The sequence below is a fragment of the Hyaena hyaena genome, unplaced genomic scaffold (assembly GCF_003009895.1).
Source record: "Hyaena hyaena isolate Hyena2069 unplaced genomic scaffold, ASM300989v1 scaffold_267, whole genome shotgun sequence".
NCBI classification, from domain to species: domain Eukaryota; kingdom Metazoa; phylum Chordata; class Mammalia; order Carnivora; family Hyaenidae; genus Hyaena; species Hyaena hyaena.
Genome location: NW_024080903.1, coordinates 1,702,783 through 1,728,653, shown reverse-complemented (window position 1 = coordinate 1,728,653; position 25,871 = coordinate 1,702,783). Strand labels below are relative to the sequence as shown.

Sequence of the window (25,871 nt, the reverse complement as noted above, 5' to 3'; positions counted from 1 at the left end):
GTGGCCGGGCGACCCGGGTAAAAGAAGCAGAGAAAGGAGCCTCCGTCCATGCGCTTTCGGCCCCAGGCTCCTGTCCCCGGCCCGAGTGGAGACACAGCTCCGTAACAGGGGCGGACCCAGAGCAGAGCCATGGGAGAGACGCACATCCCCCCTGAAATGAGGGCCAGAGCCACGGACACAGGAGAAAAAAAGCCTAAAAGCCCCACTAGCACCGCTTGGTCTTCCTGGCTGCACGGGTGCTGACTTCCATGACTACCTTCTTCCCTCCTTCTCTCTCAAAGGAATTTTTTTCTTTTTAAAAAAGTGAGCCCTACGCCCAACATGGGGCTCGAACTCACGATCCTGAGATCAAGAGCCACATGCTCTCCCAACTGAACTGGCCGGGTGCCCCCAGGGCCCTGCTGTTTGTTCGTGGATGTTGGCTGCAGACCTCATGGGGGCCGGAGGTGGGGGGGGGCGGGTGGCTCACCCACCTGGCCCAGCACCAGGCCGGTGCTAATCTGCTCCTCCTCCCTGTGCCTCTCAAGCGTGCGCTGGGGCACCATGGACTGGGCCTTTGGTTATTTACAGCTAATGCTTCATTTCCTTACTTATCGGACCCTAAGCGAATTTTGTCTTAAAGAATATTAAACTTTTAACTTTCAAAATAAATTGTACATTTTAACTTGAAGGGCGGAACTTTTCTATTTTGGAGCCATACCCACACATCACACCACAAAAACTGCTCAGCAGCCTCGGAGCGGGCAGTGAGGACTCCATTCTGCACTTTCGTCGTTTGTTTGCTTAAAACGAACACACGTGACGAATAAAGATCGCCTGTGAGACACAAGGCGGGGACGCGGCAGGCACACCGGCGCGGGGACGCCGCGGGGACGCAGGGCAGGGTGCCCCACCACCCTTACTGGTCCTGCTCTGGATAAAACACCACGAATGCATTCTTCACCAACCCACAAACAAAACTACAGCAGTGTCACAGACGCACCTGCAAGTGCCCCCAACTGCCCCCCCAAGCTGGAGTCCCTGGGAGCTTCTGGGACTTCATCTCAACGTCTTGAAGCCAACGGACACGTGCCCATTTTACTCAGGATGTGTACTTGTGGCCAGAAGGGCAGGCCTGCCGTCCGGGGTGGGACGCTGCTCCTGACGCAGGGGCCCGCGCTGGCGTGTGCGGCCTCAGGCGGAGCCCCCAGCCAGCAGCGCCCCACGATCGTGTGAACCCTCGCCCGGTGAAACGAGCGTAACTGTTCACATGGACGGATACTGGTGCGCCTGCTTCTTGTGGACTCTCAGGGTCATGTGGCTCCCGGGGACACTCGGTTAGCTCGGGTGGGACTGCCTTTAACGCCCCGACCAGCACGTCCATGGCTGACGCCCCACTTCCACGTACAGGCGGGACACGAGGCATGCGCCCACCAGACGTGCTGATCAGAAACAAACCTACAGGTTCCACAAAACCACGGCATCTGCACCACAAGGCTCACCGCCTCACGCGGACACGAAATTGCTGCCGCAGCGTGAACACGTGGGCGGGCACACCCGGCACGTCAGTGTGAACCACAGCACACGGCCAGGTCACTGAGCCTTGGAAGCGCTCTGTTGTGTAAACCAGGACACGCCAAGTACAGCCATTTGGCAGCACGCTAGAAACGCGTGCACAGCAGGCCCTCCCTTGTCCGTGCGGGCACGCTGGCCCCCCCCCCCCCCCGCCCCGGGGAGGCCTGAAGCCACACACGCGTTGACACGGTTCACGGTAACTGACGGTGAAGGCGGCCATCGCAGTGCCACACTGGTAAGCGCTGTGTCAACGCGGCCTCTCGCGTAGCTGCACCCGCCCTCCTCCTCTCGGGCTCCCGCAGGAAGGGAAGGGACGGAGCGTGGGAGGTGCCACCGGGCTGCCGCTGACTCTCTGCTGCTGCGTGTGGAGTGCGGCGGGACCAAAGCTGCACAAAGGAGGCGTGGCTAAGGGCACTGCTGTGGTTTCAGGACCGTCTGGAAACAGTAACCGCAAGATTCGGTCTCAGATCCTGGTTTGCAAGGAGGCTGGTCTGAAACGCCAGCACGATGCCTGCTGCGTGACAAGGCGGGGCCTAGAGCACCTTGTCACCGGTGAGCTGTGCCTCCTGGTGACCTGAGCGGAGCTTCGGCAGCGGCACGAAGGGGGACAGAAGGAAGGGGACCGGGGCTGCTGGGGGCTGGAGGTGGCGCCTGGGCCCAGACAGGGCTCTGAGGGACCCTGCCTCGGCACACCCTGCTGCAGAGTGCCTGTCCGTGCTGACGACAGGCTACCTGAAGGGCCCTCTCTAGTGGATTAAAGAAACACAACCACAGTGGGCTCTGAGTGCAGAGGGCAGCTCAGGGGCATCAGGACACGGTGTGGGTGGGCATGGGGACCTCAGGATGCAGCACCGGGGAGGAAGCTCCCGTTTCTCGTCACATTTCCCGGGACCCTTCACTTACTGCAGGGAGTAAGAGTCACCTGCGGGGTGCATGGAACGCGCCAGGGGATCTCAGACAGATTTCACAGCTTCTAGAACCCAACCGTGTTTCAAGTAAACGTAGGGAAACACCACACTAATGAACTGATAGAAGAGATATTTTGTTACTCAGCTCAACATTCCTGATAAACCCAAGTACAAACGCACAGAAGGCACGCCGCTTCAGTCTCCAAGGTGCACCGACCTGTACGGAGCCCGGGATGACAGCGGAGCAGGAGTCCACCCCGAGTTACCCCAGGAGGGCCAGGGCCGCCAGAAAGCAACAGCGGTCCCACACGTCAGCGGCGGAAACGGGGCCCCCTCCTTTCACAAGTGGCTCCAGGGTTCGGGAAGCTTCCTGGGATTCTCTCCGAAGATTTGTTCCAGAATCTCTAGGAGCCTCACCCTCCCTTCCTTCCCTCTGTGCAGCTACGAAACCTGCGAGCGCGGCGCCTCCGTCACAGCTCCTCCCCTCGCCCGCCCTGCCCGCCTTCCCCATCGCAAGGCCAGGTCCGCGGGAGTGCAGCGCAGCTCACGAGACTCGGTGAGGCGGCTGCGGGCTCGGAGCGGGGCCCAGCCCAGGGTCCGCGGGGGCGGCGTGTCTCTGACGCCCCGACGACGGTGACAGGGGCGCGAGCGGCAACGGGCATCTTCCGACACCTGGGTGTCCCTCCTGTCAGGGGCACACGCTGTCCAGGACGTCCCCGCCTGGCCTGGCACAAAGCTGCCGACACCACCCGGGCCCCTGGCAGCCAGGTGCTCAGGACGGTGCCTCCAGCCCTGGCCGTGTGCCGGCAGTGTCCCCGCCACACCACAGGCGCGGCCGAGCGCATGCACGTCCCCGCGGCCTCTGGCCCGCCGAGCTTCCCCAGAAGCAGGGGTCCGGGAAGAGGGGCAGGGGCGGAGTGTCAGCGCCCGAGCGCGGCATCCGCCTCGCTGTGGGGCTCAGGGGACACGGCCCTCTACGCCCACTGCAGCCCGGAGCTCACCGGCTCGGACGTGTGGGGCTGCTCTGGCCTTCGCCGCCTCCTACCGCAGGGGACTCAGATCTGAGGCGTGAAGGCTCATTTTTCTCTCTCTCAGAGTGACGGAAAGTTCCATTTGGCACTTTTATTTCACATGAAGATTCCAATCTCCCCTGATAGAAACAAGTGCCAAAGTTACCGTCATCGCCTAGCAGACTGGTCTGTGCACGTCTGCAGGGCGGCCAGGGGAGGCGCGTGCCGGCGCCCTCTGCCCCAGGTCTCTGTGAGGTCCGCAACGTCCTAGATCAACAGTCTGGGCTTACAGATGAAAAAGCAGTGCTGAGAAAATTCTCCCGGAGAAAACACTTAGGAAACATCAGCAGAAAGCACGTACACCAGCCAAATATCCAGGCACGGCAGAGGGGAGACCCACACATTTGTGGACAGGGTCCAACACCGTGGGCAAACGGGGGTCTGCAGAGGACGAGGTGACTCGCTGTAATGTTCTGTATTAAACGTGACCGCCTACGTTTCCTGCTGAAGATAAACTAAAACACGCTTTCTACACGTGTGCCCTTCCAGCGGTGGCGAGGAGCACTGAGCACGCGTGGTGCCGGAGCAGACACTGAGGCTGCCGTGGGGCCAGCCAGAGCACGGCTTCCGTCCCAAGCAGAGGCCGGCCCGGTGTGACGTTCACTTGGACGCACAGCTTTCTGCACTGATGCTGCAGGAACCAGCTACAGACAAACGGAAACCCCAACGGGAGGGACCCCTGCCCCCCGTCAAGGGTACTGGCTGGCGCAGGACAGCAGGGGCCATGGCGCCCAGGAGCCAGCGGGACTCAGGACAGGCTCATTTCTGAAGATGAGCAGGAGCTCATCTTTTTGTAAGATGACAAACGGACTTACAAAATTGTCTGCGGTTTAGTGGTTTTGTCCCGAAAGGCAATCCCTACCATATTTAACCTCCAATTCAAAACGGACTCAGGACCATATTATTATCATTCCCACGCTTAAGCATCTGAAAAAACAAAAATTCCACTGTTGTCGCCCAAAACTATTTAGTGGCGTAATAACAAGATCCTACCGTGAATTGCCGACTGTGACCTGTGCTTTAGAGCTGTGGCCCGGGCAGAAGGTCATCTTGGGTCTCCTGCTGGGCAGTGCAGGCCGCCAGCAGCCCTGGCACCCGCCCCCCCCACCTCTGTGGGTCGCAGCCAGGCTTTCCAATGTTGCAGATGGCCTGATGCATCACCCTAAGCTGCACCAAATCTGCCAGTGGACGCATCCCCGGGCAAGCGCGGGCAGTGCGTGAGCGCAGTGGGTGCCCTGCCCCTGGCCTCACCTCCTTGTCCATGCTCTCCAGGTCCTCCTTACACAGCGTGTACAGAGGCATGGTCTCGGACATGCTGGGCTGTCGCTTCCTTCCGCCGGGGCCGGGCCGCTCCCCGCGTCGGGTGTCCGGCAGCTCCTGGGCGAGCATCTGTGGTGGCGGCTGAACCACTCTGAAACAAAGGTCACAGGGCCCTTGTGAGGAAAGGCTTCCACGGCCGCGCGACATGGACAGGTAACGAGCACAGAGAGCATGGAGTCGCGAGAGCCACATCGTCCCTCCACCGCCCTGTGTGCACTTCTCTCCGGCTGAGAGCAGACACCTCCTGTCCCCGCCGGCACGGCACCGCCACGTTTGGGTCCTTTGGCTCGGAGTGAAGGGCAAAATGTAAAGAGCTAGTGTCACTTCCCCAGAAAACAGCAAGAAAGGTACCTATCCTCAAAATAAAGTCGAGCAAGCTGTAAGATTTTAAAAACACTAAACCAACCCAGCATGTGTCTCTATTCTGCCCAGAACAGAAGGAACATGCTGGCAAAGCGGAGTGACGGGCTGTGCGGGGCTGAAGTCGGTGTGCCGTCCACCCAGGGACTGGAGAACATGACCCGGCACTCGTCTGCACAGTTATGTCCGTCAACCAAATATGAACATGAGAGACCAGTGAGCGCTTCCAGAATGTTCTTCCCCGGAGCCGGTCCCATGCTGGGCCCCGCAGTCTCTCACGGCACCCTTGGCACACGCACCCGTGTCGGTGGCAGGCCCGGAGCACACACGACAGGCGGGCCACGGCCCGAGACGGGCAGGAGGACGCCTCTGCCCCCTGCCCCCCGAACACACCCGCTCCCCCAGACCCCGACGACGCGGCAGAACCTCCTGACTTTGAGGAGGACGCGGGTACGAAGTCTAAACCACAACACGGTCAAGCAGCAGCCATGTGTCTAATGAAAGGGGGACTTCAAGGGACAGACACGGGGACCCGTGCTGCGCCGTCCTGACACGCGAGCCTCGCCAGTGCCATGGCCCCTGGGCCGACCACGGGACACAGCCACTTATCTTCTTACTGAAAGCAGCCATGCCACAGTCTCCCTTCGGAAAAGCGGTTGCAGTTTTAACCAAACGTGACACGTGGACAAACGAAGCGCTGGAGGGAGAGCTGGTGCCCAGGGCGTGAGGGCTGGCCCACTTCCGGGGCGCTGTCCCTCACAAGGGGGCGAGTCTCTTCATCACGTAAGATGCCGAATCGGCCACTAAGTCAAGGGCCCCCAGTGCCCCTCGGGGTGTCTCCCGACCCCAAGGATAGGCCACATGGGAGGAGGCAGAGTTTCTTCCTGTGTCTCTATCAGAGGGCGGAAACAGGCGGTGCAGAGGCCAGAGAGAGTCACAAGAAGTGCAAAAAAGCCATTCCTCTCGTTACACGTGTGAACGAGTATCTCCCAGATGGCTCAGTTCGACGTCTAACGTGGCGAGCTCTGTGGACGAACCCCCAGGGCGGAGAGCTCCCTCTTCCCGACACCTGCAGGCCCCCACACCGTGCTGCTTGCACAGCTCCCCAAAACGGGACCGTAAATGCAAGAGGAAATAAAACACAGAAGACTCACGGTCCGTTTTGAATCACAAGCGGACTTCCACCCCCAGGAAGGCAGCTGGGCCTCTGCCACCCTCCTGGGGTGCCAGTGGAGACCCCACCTGCAGGGTTGACGGCAGAGGGCAGGAGCCAGCAACGCTGAACACCAGCGAGCAGACCCCAAGCCCGAAGACTGGCCTGCTCTCTCCAGGAGAAGCCCACAGCAGGGCCCCTCCAGTCACTGCTCCCCTGGGCCGGCCTACGCTGCAAACCACACCCCCTCACTGGTCTGAGACAGCTCAGAGTGGGGGTCAGGCTCCTCCTCCCACCCAGCCGGTCACGAGCACCCCCCACTATGCAGTGTCCGTGGAGACTCTGCTGGGTGGGGGCCTGGACCCCACCCTGCAGTAACGAGACTCCCACCCCAGGCTGGGAGGGGTCAGAGTCAGATGTCCACCTTCGCCTATGAACGAAGGGGCGGTAACATGAACACCCACCACCCTGTGTCTGCGGTGACCTGGGGGCAGCCGGCGACCCCTCGGCCTGGGAGCAGCGACGGCCCCAGGCTCCCCACCCAGGGACAGGGGCCTCCACCACGCTGCCGGAGCAGAGCGGGAGGGAGGCGGCCTAGCACGGGGACTGAGTAAGGTCCCGGCTCTCACCATGAGCTGTGAGACCGTCCACGTTTCAACCACCCGCGGGGCACCTGCTGGCTTAGTCGGGTAAGCCTGGCTCTTGGTTTCGGCTCAGGTCCTGGTCTCATGGCTCATGGGATTGAGCTCCTCATCAGGCTCTGTCTGGGCTAACAGCCTGGAGCCTGCTTGGGATTCTCTCTCTCTCTCTCTCTCTCTCTCTCTCTCTCTCTAATAGACAAAAAAAAAAAAAAAGAAGAAAAGAAAACCACTCGTCTTACCAGGAACAGAAAGCCCTCGGGCTGCAGGAGGAGAGCCAGCAGAGGCGCACCCGCGGGCACGGGGGAGGGCGCCACGCAGAGGGCGCCTCCACGCGACGCCAAGCGCTGGTGACCGGGCTGGGAGAGCAGAGGGCCTGGCACGGCGGCAGCATTCAGTCATCAGAATGAACACGTGCTGATAACCGAAAATTTAAAACTGCACTGGACGGGCTCCGAGTCACAGTGAGGGGGACAGAGCCGGAAAGCACAGGAGAAATGGCTCCTATGTGTCAGGAAGAAGACAGACTGAGAAGGGAGAAAGGAAGAGCCTTAAGAACACAGGACTCAGTACTTGTGTCCAGGAGCCCAGAATGGGGACAGAGCTGGAAAAGTCCTCAGAGAACAGGGCTGGAAACATCCTAAACTTGGCAAAAGGCATTAAACGTTCAGATTCAAGAAGCCTGAGTGGATCCAAAAAGGACAAACCTCCAAATCCACAAAAAGACGCTTTGTTGTCAAACTTACTATTCAAGACAAGGAAGAAAGTCTTGAAAGCGGAGAGAAATGTTACTCAGCCAGCAAGAGAAACAATTCGAACGACAGGCCAAAGACAAAAAACCATGTGGTATCAGTACAGACAAGGCATCTGGAAAAAATACCCATTCAGGATAAAAACTCTCAGAAATATGGGAAGAGAGAGAACTTCCCCAGTTTGGTAAAAAGCATCCACAGAAAACCTACAGCCCACATCATACTTGAAGGTGAAAAATGGAATGTTTTCACCTTAAGATCAAGGAAAGGCCAAAATGTGCACAGATCGAGGGACCAGGGGGGAACCCAGAACAGGCCTGCACGGGCGACCCCCGACACACAACTCAGGGCTGGGTGGGAGCAAACCCGACCCCACCCCAAAATCTCACACCCTGTGCAGAAACTCAGGGTGCATCATGGCCTCAAGTATGAAACGAACAGCTAAGAAACTGCCAGAACAAGACACAAAACTTCAGGACAGCGCGTCCCTGGAGGGCACGCACCGGTCGAGTGGCTGCAGTGACAAATGGCGCCTACACCACGGGCTGGCAGCGGCGGGGGGGACGGGCCCCTCCTGCCCCGCCGGTGGGACGAGGGCACCGCCACCCTTGAATAAAACCACAGGTGGCACACAGCTCAGCACCTGCACCCTGGGCATCGGTGCTGGTGACGCGGACGTGGACACCAAGGTTGGGAGCACCCTCCTGGCGGCACCCGGGGCTGGACACACCCCTGCTGTTGTCCTCAGCAGGACGCTGCTCGGCTGTGAGACGGGAAAGCCAGCAATGCGGCGGCAGTGGAGACGGAGGCCCTGCACCGCACCGAGCGGGGGCCACGTACCCCGGTGAGGGGCGGGGAGCGGGTGGAAGCGAGAGGGGCATCAGGAGCCCTGCCGGCGGGGTTCTGACCACGAGAGAACCATGGCCGGGTGTCTGTGAGACGGGCCCGCAGGTCTGCGAAGACGCCACGGCCAGGCACCCTGGCTGAAGGGCACAGGGGCCGCTCCGCGTCTCTGACAACTGCCTGCGGGTCAGCGGCTCATACCACGACGTCCAACGCACCCCCCAAACGCTCACAACTAGTAGCACAAAGTAATTCTGAGTTCGGTCCTCCGTCCCCAGGGCAGGAGGGAAGTTCCGACGGACAGCTTGGCAAGCACCTTGCTCCTCTGTGGTCCCGGCTGCTTCACCCCTGCCCCAGACCGGGACTGCCCTTCACCGCCACTTGCGCCAGGGGCCTCGCCGGGGAAGCCCGAGGCGGATGCACCCAGCGACCGGGATGAGCCTATCTTACCCCACGCTGTCCCCGAGTGCTCCGCGCACGAGCATCTCATGGGGAAGAAACGCCCTCATGAACATGCGGGATGGCGGGAGAGCCCCAAGGAGCTCTGACCTTGAGTCAGGTCCCCAGCCCTGACCCAGAAACATCAAAGCAAGGAGGACGGACACTCACAATCCTCGGGGCCTCAGTCAGACAAGCGCACGGAGCAGCGTCCGCACCCACAGCCCCAGGTGCCCCGTCACAATGGGGTCCTCACAGGGTTCCAGGCTCGGAATGGCGCCGAGCCACCGTTCTCGGGCCCTCCATCCCGCGGCCCTCGACACACAGCTGCAGGGGCCCCGTGGCCCGCAGTCCCATCTGCGAGGACTGGGGGTGGAGGTGCCCGGGTGGCCGCGGGCACACAGGAGGATCACAGACACAGGTGGGTGGGGCACAACATGAACTCACACACACAGGTCTCAATGGAAAGGAAGCCCTTACTCTACGGCCACAAAGACGAAACAACGCACGGGGTCTCACAAATGCTCGTGTGCCGGGCCCCTCCTGTTCCTCTTTCCTCTGTGGCTGAGATGGGCATCACCTTCCTCGTGTAAACGGGTCATCTCATCAATTCCGTAAACGGATCTATCAATAAATTCTACCAACGTTCGTTACATTTAGAATGTATAGTTTCCTACACACGAAAAAAAAATGCAGTAAACACAAGACGACAAGAGTTACCTAAAAAAAGCCTCACGGGCCCCTGATGGCATCACCACAGCGATGGTGCTTCCCACCACCCTTCCCTGATTAATAGGATTTAACCGTCCCTGTTAGTAATCCTATAGACGGTCATTAGACACTGACACAGACTGGCAATAATGCAATTAACGGTTGGTAGAAATCACACTTCCAACTTCAAAAAAGAAGAAAATTTCACCAACAAGAGCCACCTCCGAATAAACTATAGCACAGCATGTCTTCCTCCCAAACGACGGAGTCAAAGCGCAGGTTTTCAGTCCTGGGAACCTGCTCACGTACACCACACACACGTGAGAACGGGCGGGCGGCTGTGTGCTGCTCGACCGTCAGTGTTCCCCATAACAGAGCAGTGCCCTGCCTGACTCACGTCCATGCCCACCTCTAGTGCTCCCACAACACCCAACTACCACTCGTCCCGCAGCCCGGAAGCCCTGGTGTGCCTCCACTGATCTCGAGCAAGGCTGGATAATCCCCAAACCGTCCTGAACCTAAGTCTGAAACATTCCAACGCTTGTTCTTACAATTAACTCAGAAATTTGTTACACTTGACTCGGGACCACCAGCTGCCCAGGGTGCAGGGGACATACCACCCCTTGCTGCCCTTTGCAGATCAGCCACCTTGGCTGAGCCTGGCAGTGGGGACATCGACACAGAGGGTCACAGCACTGCCTGTGAAGAAAGATAAGAAGCTAGGGGACACCCCAGTGTCGTTCCCCTCACCTCACCGACTCAGGCACAGGGCCCAGACGCCCACCTTCCCGCCTACCACGTGCCTATCCACCGCTCCCCAGCGTCCTGTACCCGCATGCGCGGTATGGGCTCTGACACTCGCTGGGCACATCTCAGAACCAAGACTCAACACTGTCACTTCAAAATCTCTGTCCCAAGTCCTAGCTGTGCTGACAGCTTCGAAGCCCAACCTCTGCCCCCAGGGCCCCTGTGCTTGGCTTTGCTCCACAAACTGGGCCACTGTGTTGGGGCCTCCACCCACAGCTTCCGTGACTGTCCGTGGTCAGCAGGATGATCGGCCCAGTAAGAGGCGGCCCACAGCATGCTCCAGGGCACGTGCCCCAGGGGAGACGCCGGCTAAGGGGACACAGAACTGCCCACGCTCCCTGAGCAGGGCAGGTGCACTGGGTCCTGTGACCTCCCGGGCAGCACGCGGATCACCACCTGAAAGCGGTCTGCCGGCCGGCCACACGGAGGCCTGCTCTCCTGGCCCACCCCGTTCCTGTCCTGGCCTCTGCCTGCACCCTGTCCCTAGCGCCGCATTGGGCTGAGGCTCCCCTCACGCTGCCCCTGACAGTTCCGGGCCCACACGTTCCTCATGATGCCACACTGGCCTCCCACCAAACTGGGGCCACGGCCCGTTTGCGCGTCTCACAACCTCTGACCAGAACTCTGTCGGAAGCACCTCTAAAATCTCCGCCAGCCCTGTTCTTGTTTTCTAGGCCTCCTGGGCCCCAGTGTCCACCTCGGACCTCACAGGAGGGGCTCCCACTCCCTCTGCAGACTCGCACCCACACGGCTGAGCCCAACACCTCCCTCCTAAGAGCCTCGACGTCGGCCTAACCCCCAAGGCCCTGTGGGCCCCACCCCACCGTCCTGCACTCCCGTTTGGCTCCTTTCAAACGGAGGGACTGCAGAACTGGGGTGAGCTCTCCATCTTAGCAGTAAAAACGAACACCTGCAACACACAAGGCGTGCTGGCGGACCCAGAACGTGTCCTGACTCTTCAAGGTTAAGACGGGAGTACAGGGGCGCCTGGGTGGCTCAGTCGGTTGAGTGTCCAACCTGGGCTCAAGTCATGATCTCGTGGTTTGTGAGTTTGGGCCCTGCACCGGGCTCTGTGCTGACAGCTCAGTCTGGAGCCTGCTTTGGATTCCGTGTCTCCCTTTCTCTGCCCCTCCCCCGTTCATCCTCTGTCTCTCAAAAATAAATAAATGTTAAAAAAAGAAGAAAAAAAAAAGAGGAGCAGAGGATGGACCGGGCAGAGCTGACCCCTCCTCCCTCGGCGCGGGGCAGGGGTAGGTGAGCCCACATCAGGGCGCGGATCCAGGCTGCAGGCGAACAGCCCGCTGGGGACCGCGCCCACAAGCCGAGAGCGGGTCTGGGCCGTGCAGGCCATCTCACTGGCCAGACCCGGGCCTGTTCCAGGGCCGGGGACCAAGACGGGACAGAGCGTGCAAGAGGCCGACGCCGAAGCAGGGGAGCCGAGCCCCCGCAGGACAGAGCAAGCCCCGACGTCCCGTCCCGTCAGCAGCAGCACCACGTTCAGTCCGCTCTCGGTCTGCGCACGGTCTGAGGGGCTCCGAGGGCCCGCTGCCGCCACCCCCGCTCCCAGGCCCCCGCACCTGAAGGAGGAGTGCTCCGCGTGGACTGGCAGGGAGCCGGGGGGCCCCGGGCCCACAGCACCTTTCCGGATGAGCTTGCCCGTGTTGGCATCATAGATGCGAACTTCCGGCCCAGACGGGGCCCTGGGATGGACGGGCGTCGGGTGGAACAGGGCAGTGGGGAGCGCGCCCTGCCTGTCAGGGAAGGCCGCGGGGCCGTCCTCCCTGTGGGACCAGAACAAGTGCCGTGAGAAAGTGCTGGAACAGACCACACACCCAGCAACGGCTGCTTGGCCCGACTGCAAGCAAAAGCCTGTGCAGATAAAGACAGCCAGTGAGTGCCCCATGCCATTGCCCTGCCCCCGATCCCCCCCCACACCCGCTTCCCAACTTCACCCGGGAAAACAGCCTCAGAGAGTAGGCGGCGTTTCTCAGGCTACGCTAAACAAAATGGGCCCTCCCCCCGGAACATGCACGGAATGGGCCGGAAGGCTCCCACCCGACCACTGGCCACGACACTGCCCCTAGCCTCCCTGTGGGACCTAAGGCCAGAGAGTGTCGGGGCTGGAAGCACTGGTGACCCCGGCCTGGGTCGCGGGGACCCCGGGGGAGCAGGGGCGGCGGTGGGGGCGGCACTTACCTCTGGGCCCGGCTGCAGTCGGCCCTGAGCGGGAACAGCTGCTCCTCCACCCGGTCCCAGCGCTCCAGGCAGCTCCACAGCCAGTCGGGGTTGACCACGTGCAGCTGCCCGCACTCCTGGGCCTGGCGCACCTTCTCCGTGCCTGCAGGAACACGGTCTGTCAGTTCGGCCTGGGCTGCGGGCGAGGGCGCCATCTGTGTGTCTGAAACCCGGCACCTCACTGTCTGCGCGGCCTGCCCCTGGCATGCCCCGGGAAGCAGGGCCCCACCATGGGGCCTTGCCTGGTGCCCACCTGCTTCTGTGCGAAGTCTCCCGCTGCCTGTGACCCACGCCGGCTGTCCAAGATCTCTTCCCTGAGACGGCCCACTAGGTGTGTGCAAATGCCCCGGCCTGTTGCTGCCCAGAGGCCCTTCCTGCCACTTCTCTTGGCTTCTTTGCTGGATACTGCCCACCCCCCCCGCCCCCCGCTCCCCAGGTAGTACAGGCACAGCGGGCTGGGGATGGACAGGCCAAGTGCAGGCTGGGAGGGAGGTACAAGGACATCTCCCGACGTGCATGCAGCTGTGTCCGTGGCAAGGCGAACCCTCGGCGGGGCGCCCAGGTGGGGGTTCTGGGCTGGCTGCGCATGCGGGGTGCCAAGGGCTGCCGCGAGCCCACCGCCCTCCCAGTCAGTGTCTCCCAACGCTTCACACCAACACAGGGCTTCTACTGCCCCTTTCTGCGACTGTCAAACAGGATGTGACGCGCAGGGACGGAGCTGGCCTGGAGCAGCGGGGGTGTCTCTGCTCAGAAAATAGCACCCAGCGGCCTGTGAGGACCACGCAGAATCAGTAATGGCGTGTTTTGAGCAGCGGTTCTTCCTGACTCGCCTGTGGCCAGGTAGCTACTTCCTTGGCTGAAATCCTTGCAGCCTGAGTGTCGGAGGGGGACTTTCTGACAATGACTTCACTTTCCTGGTTCTGAGCCCTTTCGACGTACTTGGTTCTCCCGGATCCCGTGTCTGGTTTTCAAACCCCGAGGCCTAGCCGCTCTCTCAGCCACTGCACCGAGCACCTGGACATGCTACCTGGGCTCCGTCGTGCCCACCTGACCCCTGAGTGCCACCCCAGCCAGAGGGAGGAGCCCGACCACAGGGGGCGGGTGGCGGTGGCCAGGAGATGCGGGCGCACGCACGCGCCCACACGAAGCCACGCGGGGACAAACTTCTGAAAATTCCCCACGAGACGAGCAGACGTGCCCATCGAAGAGCAGCCGCGCAAGGTCAGTGCAGACACACCCGGCACCAGGGGCAGAGGGGCCCGCCCCACGGGCAGCACTGAGGGCGGGGGCGCATACCTGCCCTGGCCGCGATCAGGTGGGTGGCCCTGTCAGGGTCGTCAGGGTCCAGCACCAGCTGAGTGAGGATCTTGGCGCCGAGGGCCGTGGCGTGGTAATGCTCCCGCGTCTTCTCGATGGGGAAATTTGTGGGATGCAGCCCGCTAAATATGATGGCCACGTCTGCCAGCACCCTGCTCTTGAGCTCCGGGACGATCTTGCGAATGTCGGGGGGCTCGGGGCTGTCCCCGCGGAGGTAGCGGTCGTACTTGGCGTAGTAGTCAGAGTGCACTCGGGCGAGGATCTCCTCCAGGTGGACCAGGTGGTCGTCTTCATCTGTGTCCTCCTCCTCCTCCTCCTCCTCCACGCTCTGATCCAGGGACTCGCCCGCGGTGATGCCCGACTGCTCGCTGTTCTGCGACTCGGTCTCGGCCTCCTTCCGGTCGGCAGAGCCGCCGCCCAGCCCGCAGAGGCCGTCCCGCTCGTCCTCCTCCTGCGCGTCCAGGTGCTCGCCTGGGGCCGGCTCTCCGCACGGACTCGCCCCTCCCAGACCAGCAGGGCCCCCCCGCTGGGCCACTCTCCCTGCATCTCGTGGGCCCTGAGGTCTTTCCAGGCCCCTCCTCTCCCCACTTTCTCCATCAGAGGATGACTGGGCCTCCGACTCGCTGTCACTGGAAAGGTCAAAGTCCAGGTCACCGCCCGCCGTGCCCTGAGTGGGCCGCTTTTCTGGCAATGTCCGACCATGCGGCTGAGCACCTGTGGGGGGCCCCCTGCCCTCAGCCAAGGGGCCACGGGGGGTGGGCCGGGCGCCTCTGTCCTCCTCCGGCCCAGGCAGGGGCCAGTCCCCCCGCGGAGAGATGCCCCCGTTGAGCTCCCTCGCAGGCTTCCCAAGGCCGTTACTTTGCTCGACCCCAGAAATCTGCCGTCCCTCCTCGGTCTCCCTGACGGACGCAGCATGTTCCGTGACATCGGCAGCTTTGGAAGGCTGGTTCGCTACAGGGGCACACAAAAGGAAAGGGGACCAGCGTTTAACGGTCGCTTGTTAGAGCAACGGCAGTGCTGCCGCACAGCTGCTCTCACCGCGCCCCCAGCCTGGGACGCACAGTTGATAGTTGAGGTCTGACCGTCTAGACACAGATGGTCACTTGGTTTTGGTTTCTTGCAATGGTTTAAAAATGTACAGAACGCTCCTGGTTTCCACGCTGTGGGGGGACGGCCCAGGGAGGCAGCCCCTGCCCTGCTCTGGCTGCACCAACCCATCTATCCCCTGGAGGGACACCCTCAGGTCCCACTTTCTCCCAGTCTGGGCCTCCAGCATCACTGCACACCTCAGAACATCTTGTTTATGAACTAAACGTCATCAGAAATACCTCAAACCTTCTCCAGACAGACACTGGCTTCAAGCTCACCAGACAGGCGAACCCACGTGGCACCCTGCAGCTCCAGGCCAGGGCCCAGCGCCACCCACCAATGAGCCGGAGCTGCGATGACCCACAGCTTGCTCTTCCAAGGACCGCGGTGGCTAAATTCCCAGTGTCCCGCTGGTCTTTTCAGAAACTAGGAGGGGCGTCTGGGTGTCTCAGTCAGTTGAGCATCTGACTCCTGACTTTGGCTCAGGTCATGATCTCTCAGGTTTGTGGGTTCAAGCACCAATTCAGGCTCCGTGCTGACAGCATGGAGTCTGTTTGGGATTCTCTGTATCTCTCTCTCTGCCCCTCCCCCGCTCACAATCTCTCTTTTTCGCTCTCAAAAGTAAATAAATTAAAATATTTTTTTAAAAAAGAGAACTAAGATAACAGGCAGGACTCAGATGTACTAAATTAAGCAAATTCCTTAACCTTCACTCAATCAGGAAAATACTTGGGTTAGTACTGTTAAAAAAAAAACAAACCCCAAGTGGAAACCAAACACTGGTGTGGTTGCTGGTCTCTAACCACTGAAGTACCAATGACAACAAAGTGAATCTGGGACCCACTGCAGCCGCGTCACGGACGTCTGAGCACGCTGCTCCTCTGCCGACCAGAAGGTCACCCACCTCTCCTCCTCGCCTGTGGCTCCCGCGACCCAGGGGGAGCATTGATGTCTCCTGTGCCCTGGAAGTAGACGTATTTCTTTACGGTTATCAGGTTGGGGGCGAACTTCCACACATCTTCCCGATCATCAATAATGCACACCATGGAGTCTCCGCAGGGAAAGAGATTTCTAGGAGTAAAAATGCACCAGAACTAACACACTTTACGAAGAATAACGAGTCATGATAATCTTTTATAGTAGCCAACAGGTCACAGAGTAATCAGAAACAGATGGAAATCACACTGCAGGGACTTTGGTTTAGCTCCTATTTAAACTCTCAAAGTTTCCAGACGAAGTCACACCACAATAGCTGCACTTCCCCCACTGCCTGTGACACTGGTCAAGGGGGAGCCGGCACTCTCCCTGTGGGGCCACAGTGCAGAGCGGTTAGCGTTGGGAGGCTGTGCCCCCATCCTGGGCAGCCGGCACAGATGGCCACAAACACATTTACAGTCACAGGTTAAGAGGCCTGCGGCCAGCGTGCTCCTGCCCCTCCCGGGGAAAGGTTTCCGGATGAAGGCTGGAGGGCATGACCTTACAGCTCAGCTTTCTGAGACGGTCCCTGCAGCGCATCCGAACGGTTTCTCTCTGAGTCCAGAAACGCCGTCAGAACGTACGGGGCCAGCAGAGATGCTGCCCTGGTGCCCTCACGCAGCTGTGTAAGATTCCATTTCTGTCCACCTTTCTGAGCTGTGGACAGGCTTGTAGGACTCAACATTCACAGTGAATTTGTTCTCGGATCTGGAAACAAACTCAGGAGGACCACCTGACACCACCAGGTTCTCTAGCAGCCGCGGCCACGACTACCCAGACGCGCAGGTTCGTGTGTCTGAAATGATCACTGCTACTCCCGGTCTGCTTCCCACAGGTAAACAGCAGGCAGGCAGCTAAAGTAACTAGAGTGGCGCTTTCTGGCACCTTGAACTCCACATGAGGGAGATGAAAACTGGGAAGGGAGACCCAGCTGCCTGTGCCTCTGTGACTGTGACCGACAGCACGTGACAGTCACGTCCTCTCTCTCCGTCAGTGTGACGCCAACTAGCGAACACGTCGGTTTCCTCCCCTGGCTCCTAAGGCCCTGGATCGGGCTGCGCGCATGCGAGACACAGGAACCTCCCGCAAGGACGCCGGCAGCGGCGGGAGCCCCAGGCCTCTGTGCTACTGCCCAGGTGTCCTCAGGAAGCAACGAGTCACAGCTGATACAGTAGCACGATTGGGGGAGGGGAAGGGCTCCCTTTTTGGGGAGAAACAGGGCAAGTCCTGAAATGTCCAGGAGCCTTTGGAGGGGGTGGGAGCACCCGCTGTAAGAGCACAGGGCGGGACAGGCAGGGGCCCACGGAGGTGACAGGGAGAGGTGGGAACAGGACTCCAGATGTGAGGAAGAGCCAGTGGGACCCACAGCACGCAAGCCCCTAAGAGCACACAAGCCTGGCACACCAGCACCCCCTCCTCCCAGGCTGCGGCACCCGGGGGGGTGGGGGGAGGGCCCTGGGCCCCCTTGCTTGTCACCACCCTTGTCCCTCATGTCCCTCAGCGACCCTCCCCAGACTCCCATTCTCTGGGGCCCACCTCCGCCCAGATGCCTGGGGAGCGGGGGGAGGCAGGGGTGTGGTGGGAAGACAGCAGGCTGAGTGTCGGGGCAAAGGGAGGGGGGAACAGACCCAGAACCACGGGCCTGCTGCTTTTTCTGCTGGAAACTGCTCCGTGAGCCCCGGAGACGCATGCGACCAGGTACGTACCTCAGGTTCCCTGTTTTAGAGAACGGGTCGATACATTCATCCCTCGATAATATTCGATGTGAGAAAAGCTTCTTCTCAGGGTCCAAAAAGCCTTTGGAAAGAAAACAAAATGAAGGTCAGACACGTGAGCCGCGGTGCCCTGCTCTGCACATGGTGGAGCCCCTGCCGATTCTGACGGGAGCAGGGACCCAAAGCTTCGCGCTGACACCGACCGCCGTTCTCTTTCCTGGCAGGACTGATCCACGTGGCTCCTTTTAACGTGTTTAAAGGCATGTGTTTACTGAACACTTATTGGATCCAACATTACCTGGAACTTGGCTGGGAACAGAGGATGAGCACCACCCAGTAGCACGCCCGAGGGAAGCTTGGGGTGCACGGGGGCGACAAACACATGAACACAGTCCCGCGACGTATGAGGGGCCAGCACCCAAAATTCCAGTGGTGCCCCTGTGTGCAGCTGCCCCGGGCCCTCAGCTGTTCGCAGAGCGGGGAGCCAGGCGCCAGGCAGCCTCACGCTCACTCTGGTGAGATGGCCATGCCTCTGGAGACACCTGCAGGTATGTCCCCGCAGGGCTGTGAATGCAGGCACCGTGGCCCACCTCTGCCACCCACTGCTGTCGGCTGGGACCCCGAGTCCACCGGACACCCCCCGCCCCCGGCAAAGACAGTGCTCCGCAGGGCCCTGGTGTGTGCACTGCGGGCCCCACACTGCCGTGCACAGAGCCCTCCACCAGCACATCCAGCGCATTTATGAATAGACAACACTCAGAGACAAAACTTTACAAATGTACCTCCTTACTAAGTACACAAACACTGATGCCACTTGCTGACTAAACCTGAGGCTTATGCATAGAATTATTAGAATTTCTACAATAAACGAAAAGCATCTGAAACCACTTAATAGTTTTATTCTAATAAAAATAGATGTACCCTAATTATACTAAAAGCCTACAGGGGCGCCTGGGTGGCTCAGTCAGTTAAGCGTCCGACTTCAGCTCAGGTCATGATCTCACGGCTCGTGGGTTCGAGCCCCGCATCACGCTCTCTGCTGACAGAGCCTGGAGCTGCCTTGGATTCTGAGTCTCCTTCTCTCTCTGACCCTCCCCCACTCACGGTGTCTCTCTTTCTCTCTCTCAGAAATAAATAAAACATTAAAAAAAAAAAAAACCCTATAGACTGTGAGAGTGGTAACTTTCAGAACGTGAAAAATGACAGAAGAGGAAGCTATAGAAACCGTGGTGAGAACCACGCCAGGGCCCCCAGCCGTCTCCTGCTAACAACCAAGCCCACCGGCCCAGCGCCAGACTGCAGCCCCCCGCGCTTCCTGTGCCAGCGGCCTACCCTCTGAAGACCCGACCACCTCAAAGCCACGTGGGGGCACTTGTCCCTTGGGCTGCAGGCCTCCTCCCAGGGCCTCTCACGCGCACGGTGCCGTCGCCAGTGCTGGAGGTGGCCACACGGCGACGGTGGGTCCCCTGGACTCAGCGCTGCTCAGCCGAGGGGCTCTGACCCCCCTGCTGCGGAGACGCTGGCCAGTGGGGAGGGGAACTGCCTGCAACCTCTCTGGAGGTGGGTTCCCAGGGCGTGGAGGGCGCAGGCCCCGGGAATGTCCTCTGGACCGCCAGGGGCGCCCCCAGGCCCTCCTATTTAAACCAGTAGGTATTCTCTTCTCTACCCCGCACAGGTCCTCCCAATGGAGGGCCAGAGAGATGGCAAGGCTCCGGAGGCTTGGCCGCCTGAGGGGGCACCGGAGGACATAACCACTCCCTGCACTTGGGGTGCTGCTCACGGGACGCGAGTTCCGCAGAGTGATTCCACCACGTCACCTCTCAGGAAGTTCTTTCTTACACGAGGAAGGAACTTGCACACACAGCCAATGTACTCACGATGACAACTGCCTACAAAGGTGCTAGCTGTTAGCGGAAGATCCCAAAGTCATTTCTCCGTCCACAAAGATCAAGACCAAGCTGTCAAAACATTTCCATTTAGAAGCACTTAACTTGGCCATGAGGGTGCTCTGAGCCACTGCAATGCAGGTGCCGACATCCACAGACAGCCACGGTGGACTGGAGCCCGGCTGCCCCCGAGGCACCACGCCCAGCCAGACGGGCCACTGGGGGGGCACCGCTGGGGATGCCCACACCCGCCCCCACACACGGCCAGCACACACCACCAACTGCACCAAGGTCACAAGTTAGTGCTAAGTCACCACACACTTTACTCACAACCACTTCACCTGCACTGAGAGCGTTAGTAAACAGATGGAAGCAACATGGCTCCAGAGGGTTTCGGATCCAAGATCAAATTCTGAGTCGGCTTAAGTAGAAACTTCTCGCTCTCCCACACAGCAGTGCTGACCAACCTTGAGGCGGCCCGTGGTGTGAGCCTGACCTCAGGAAGCAAGAGCTAGCTCGGGGACCGAAATGGAACCTGGGGGAGCTTCACATGCCCCTTCATCGTTAAGGACGTCACTGAAAGTAAGAAATAAACCTGACCCGCTGAGGACCATGCCCACACAGCACGCGGCCCAGCACGGTGGCCGAGGCCTGAGTCGCCCACCTGCGATGGTGTGAGCGTAGAGCCGGCTCCCGAACGTGAAGACGTGCAGCTCGTACAGCCTGGCGATCTTCTCCAGGAACTCCCTGCAGTGCGGACGCACGCGTGTGTGCAGCATCGGCTCGCCGCGACCCAGCTGGAAGTGAAAGATGCCCTGGAGGGACACACGTGCTGTGAGAAGGCAGAAGCCGCCCGGAGGCACCTCCAGACGCACGCCCCCACCCCCCACGGTAACCACCCACGTCGTTGCCCTTGACGACCCAGCACGGTGACCACGTATGGTGACCACGGGGTCAGCGCCACTGGCAGATCCTGACACTGCCTCTGACAACGGCAGAGCAAGGGTCTCTGAGAGAGCACGGGAACTCTCCGTGTCCTCAGACACTAACACTTGTCGAGTAGCACAGCCGCAGCGGGTCACTTAGAACAGGTCTCCAGTGATGGCGCACGATGCCCCGTGTCCTGACGGAGTGAACCCTACAGTCCCAGGTACCACAGACTGGCCCGGCAACTGCTTTAAGATGCTGGTTTACTAACTCACAATGCAGCACAAAACCTGCACTTGATCTTAGCCAAAAGGCGGAGAAGTGATCACAAAACCTGAAATGGTATTTCAAACACTTTCAGTAAACGATATTAGGAACACCAAGGAGCCATGTGTCATTAATATACAATTAAACTTACTTTCCTTAAGCAGCTAAGCTTTGATCCTTTTAATCCTTGTTTATCATTCATTTTCTCAGTAAAATAACTCTGAAACACTAAAAAAAAAAGTAAGCGACCTTGGGTTCAATTAACTTTTTACTAGCTCTAAAGTGGTCAACCCCTTCATGAAGCAGCTGTTGTGTTAAAATATTTGGGAGCCTGGAATTCTAGAAATCACGGTCCCTTCCTCCACAGGTGCAATATAAATGTCCTTAAAAACACAAGTTCGGATCTCCAAAGTTACGAATCAAACGGGTCTTTCTAGACGTGCCGGCAGGTGTGTGGGTGCGCACCTGGGTGCCAGGCAGAGCTCTAGGGAAGCCGGGCCCGTGGGTAGGCTGTGGGTGCGTGCAGGAATGGGACCCGCTAAGGCCCCCCACAGCTGAGGCCTGTCCGTGCAGACGGGAGGAAAGCTTTGCTGTGTAGGCCACACAAGCTGAGAATAGGCAGATTACGAGTTTAAACTTTTGTGAAATCAATTAAAAGTGCCGACTTCAAAGGCACAATGAAGGCCAGAGCCAGCTGTGGCGACGTACACACAAGCACGTATGTGTGGAAACTCTTCACATAAAATTCTCCAACTCTTTTTTTTAACTGTTATTTTTTGAGAGAAAGAGATGGAAGGGAAGGAGAGGGGCAGAGAGAGAGGGAGAGAGGATCCGAAGTGGGCTCTGCAGTGACAGTAACGAATCCAATGCGGGGCTTGAATTCACGAACTGTGAGATCATGACCTGAGCCAAAGTCAGATGCTCAACCGACTGAGCCCCCAGCGCCCCTAAAGTCCTCCAACTGTAAGATAATTAAGCGGAATTGTTACGAATGAAATAACCTCAGAGTGCTTATGAACACCTTATGCTGCACACAAAAATACACAGCCATCCAAGATCTCACAATATAAAAAAATAGCTAATACTATTAAAAATTACACGCTGCTGGGGTGCCTGGGTGGCTGGGTTGGTTAAGTGTCTGACTCTTGATTTCAGCTCAGGTCATGACTGAACTCCGTGCTGGGCTCTGTGCTGACAGTGTGGAGCCTGCTTGGGAGTGTCTCTCTCTCTCCCTCTCTCCCCACCCCACCCCTCCCCTGCTAGCTCACTCTCAAACTTAAAACAAACACACACACGCGCGCGCTGTTTAATGGGGGCAGGACTGAAGCGACAAGGACCCTGCTCAAGGACAAGCTCGCTGCTCCCAAGCACGAGAGCACCCCTCGCACTCCTCAGCGATGTACGCGGCAGCGGTGGAGGCAGCTCCGTGGCCTGGGCGTGGTGGCCTACGGGACCAACGGGGATGGCCCACGTGTGCGCCTGGGTCACGGGATTTACACACGAAGCCAAACTGAGACGGTCAAGCCTGCTCCAGGGAAGGTCAGCGGCACCCCCCCTCCCCCAACACACGACCGTCCCGGGGCCCTGCTGCCACGCTCGGCCACAGCTAGGAACGGACGTCTGCATGTCAACCTCCACCGCAAAGAACTGAGACACCTGATCACGTCCGTGCTGGCGAGGCCTCCTCGTCAAGGACGCAGAAGCTGGCGCCAGCCCCGGACAGCCATTCGGAACAGGCACAACTGGCACGCTCAAACGCCCGGTGACGGGGCCGGAAAGCAAGCCCCCAGGTTCCACACAAAGGAAAGAAGTGAAACGTGGGAAGAGTTTCAACGTACACTTCAACAGGGCACCGTCCCGGCCCTTCACTTTCTCTGAAAAATTAATTCTCCGGAAGAACTTTTGCAAGGTGGCCGCAGCCCCATCTGCAGTCCTGAGCGCAGACCCAGGTACCCACTCGTACCCCCACCCCTAGCATCTCAGGCATTCCCGCAGGTGCCACCGGCTCGTCGACCCCTCCAGGACCACACCTCCTTTGCCACCCCGCCCACCTGCCCGCTGCCCGCCGCCGGGACCAGAGCTTCCGGGTCCCGAGCCCTCAACCTTCCGACTCACATGATGACGTGTGCTCCCGGCACCAGGGGCCCGAGTGAGCCAGGAGGTGAGTGAGCCTTGGCGGCTCCCGGTGAGGACCAGCTCGGGGAGCCCGCCCTGGGAGCGTGGCCTGGGCTCCTGCCCCCGCCCCCGGCCTCCTGAGCCCAAGCAGCCTCGCCGAGGAGTTGCCGGGGCCGCTCACCTTGTTCGACATCTGCTGGCAATGCTGTTCTGTCGTGTGGATCAGCGTCTGGTCCAAGTCGACCATGAGCACCAGCTTTCTGTTCCGGTGCAGCCGCTGCTGGTCCTCCATTCCCAGCTCCTTGGCTTGCTGAGCGGAATGGAAAGGAAAATGGTTAAGTAGATCTGCATGCAAAACAAAATTCAGTTTTGTGAGGAAAAACGAAAGGAAGTCGAGAGGATCTCTGAGGCTCTCTGCAGACTAACACGGCTCATGGGGCCACGCTGCCACACCCTAGGCTAGGCACCCCCAGCTCCCCACTGGGCCCAAACTCGGGTGACACTATGATTTGTGATCCTAAGTCTGTAAGTTAATATGTAAACCAATGAAGAAAGAGATGAAAAGAAAATGGTTGTGTCCACAAAACCAGAGAGGGACGCAAACCATAACAGACTCTTAAGGCCAGAAAATAAACTGAGGACTGCTGGAGGGGAGGTGGTGGGGACGGCTGGATGGGGGACAGGTATTAAGGAGGGCGCGTGTTGGGGTGAGCACTGGGTGTCGTACGTAAGTGAGGCATCACCGGTTTCGACTCCTGAGACCAATCCTCCACCATATGTTAACCAACTAGAATTTAAACTAACTTTTTAAAAAGCACAAATCCTGGGGTGCCTGGGGGGCTCAGTCGGTTAAGCGTCCAACTTCGGCTCAGGTCACGATCTCATGGTTTATGGGTTTGAGCCCCGCGTCGGGCTCTGTGCTGACAGCTCAGAGCCTGGAGCCTGTTTCAGATTCTGTGTCTCCCTCTCTCTCTGACCCTCCCCTGCTCACGCTGTCTCTCAAAAATAAATTAGAAAAACATTAAAAAAAAAAAAGCACAAATCTAATCAATCCATGACTGAAAAATGTTTCTCCCGTCTACATCCCACTGAGAGCTGAGCCCAGTGCGACCTGTCGGGGCTCCGTCCTGGCGCCTTTCCCTCACCCAACATCTGCGCCTGGCCTATGAAAGCGAGGTTTCAGGACGCCCCGACCAACACTCCCCATGTGATCTTGAAACAAAGAGAAGTTAAGGACGGTTTCAGGACCAGGTCTGCGGGGATGGGGCCGCCCGGGGGCCGCCCCACAGAAGGGCGGTGCAGGCGTGCTTTCCCGCCTCTGCCCTGCCCCCACGTCCACTCAGGTCCGACGCTGCCCACCTCGTGCACAGCCACCTGCTCCCAGCCCTCCCTGAGCCCCACTTCTGCAGCTTCTGGCAGATTCTGGCCTTGCCATTGTTCAGCTTCTGGGACCCACTGCTTCCAAGCCACATCCCGGGGCACCACGTGAGCCACAGCACCCCGGAAAGCTCTGGCTCGGCGGCCAGGAGGCTGGCATGCCCCCAGGGAGCAGAGGCCTCTGGGAAAGGGAGAGGAGCAGGGAGCCGGCGCGCTGCCCACACCCCTCTGGTCCCACAAGCAGCTAGCTCAGAAATGACGGCGCTCACAGACCCGCTACATCCTGCAAACGTCCGGTGCACGGCACGAGCCCACACCTGCTCCCTGCTGCTCTCAGGACGTGTTTTCTCCAAGACGTCGCCCCTGCTAGAGGCGGGACTCACCTCGGAGCTCACCATCAGCTCTGGGACGCTGTGCACCATGGACACCGTGGCCGTGGACAGGGGCACCTGCTGTTGCCCGTTCTTACTCTGCAACCTGCACACATGAGAAGGGCCAGACGTGAGCTCCCTGAATGAAGTGCACACAACACACATGCAGGACCGTGCGAACCCCATGACCTGCACCCAGAAAGCACCTGGGGGCTTCGAAGGTAGGATTTTAATTTGCACTTCAGGCGCTGCTCACTGCTAGTTCAGCGTGGAACTTCCTTCTGCAGACAGCTGCTGAAATGCCGCCTAGTGTCTGAAAACAGGCTGGGAAGTTCTCAAAAAATACAAAAGTTCTCTTGGAAATGAACTGCGATGGCTACACTGTAACAGAGACCCTCAAACATGCAAACAGGACAGTCAGCGCTGCTCTGCGTGGACAATGAGCGTGATCGCACGCCACTGGTGGTTAAGGAGCCCAGGGGCCCCGGGGGGGCCTAGGGAGGATGTGCAGTGTGCTTGGCGGGGAGGAGAAAGCAAACCGAGCCAAGTCATGAGCACCCGACGTGCTCTGTGCTTCCGGGACTTATGGAAATAAAGCCAGAAAGGACACCTCCCCAGGAGCCCGCCTTGAGCCGCCAGACACAGGAGGGTGACGGAGGCCGCCTGTGCCCCTTTGTGCCTGTAGGAACCCTCACCGCAGATGCAGAGACGCACCGCCTTCCACCCTCCGGCTGCCAGGACTTACTGGGTTAGGTCCTGGCCACACTCGGCACACAAGCCTTTCATGACAACCGGGTGGCTACAGCCTTCCAGCCGCAGCAGGACCGCCCTAGAAACAGAGAGGAAGACAGTCCCACATGAGGAAGGGGCAGCACAATCCCTGGTTCACCACACAAGCCGACGGTGACCCCCACCCAAGCTGGGGCCCTGCACCCGCTGGGGGCGCCACTTCCGGGGCTGGAAAGGAGGGCTTCTCGCCCACGGGTCTCCCTTGTGCGGGCCACCCAGAACCACACGAGCAACAGCGAGAAGGATTAGCTGTC

The 25,871-nt window shown here is 59.5% G+C and overlaps 1 protein-coding gene across 2 annotated transcripts in view; it reads right to left on the bottom strand.

Annotated features, from left to right (window-relative positions):
* The window catches only part of CTDP1 (CTD phosphatase subunit 1), a 50,502-nt gene that overhangs the window by 15,763 nt on the left and 8,868 nt on the right, over window positions 1-25,871 (bottom strand). For both annotated transcript variants that reach the window (XM_039245828.1, XM_039245827.1), the window contains exons 2-11: window positions 25,574-25,657; window positions 24,841-24,934; window positions 23,262-23,390; window positions 20,436-20,586; window positions 17,877-17,967; window positions 16,100-16,266; window positions 14,086-15,057; window positions 12,751-12,892; window positions 12,132-12,335; window positions 4,784-4,943 (exon numbers count right to left, since the gene is read on the bottom strand). In XM_039245828.1, coding sequence (XP_039101759.1) covers window positions 4,784-4,943; window positions 12,132-12,335; window positions 12,751-12,892; window positions 14,086-15,057; window positions 16,100-16,266; window positions 17,877-17,967; window positions 20,436-20,586; window positions 23,262-23,390; window positions 24,841-24,934; window positions 25,574-25,657 — 2,194 coding nt within the window. The remainder of the gene's footprint in view (window positions 1-4,783; window positions 4,944-12,131; window positions 12,336-12,750; window positions 12,893-14,085; window positions 15,058-16,099; window positions 16,267-17,876; window positions 17,968-20,435; window positions 20,587-23,261; window positions 23,391-24,840; window positions 24,935-25,573; window positions 25,658-25,871) is intronic.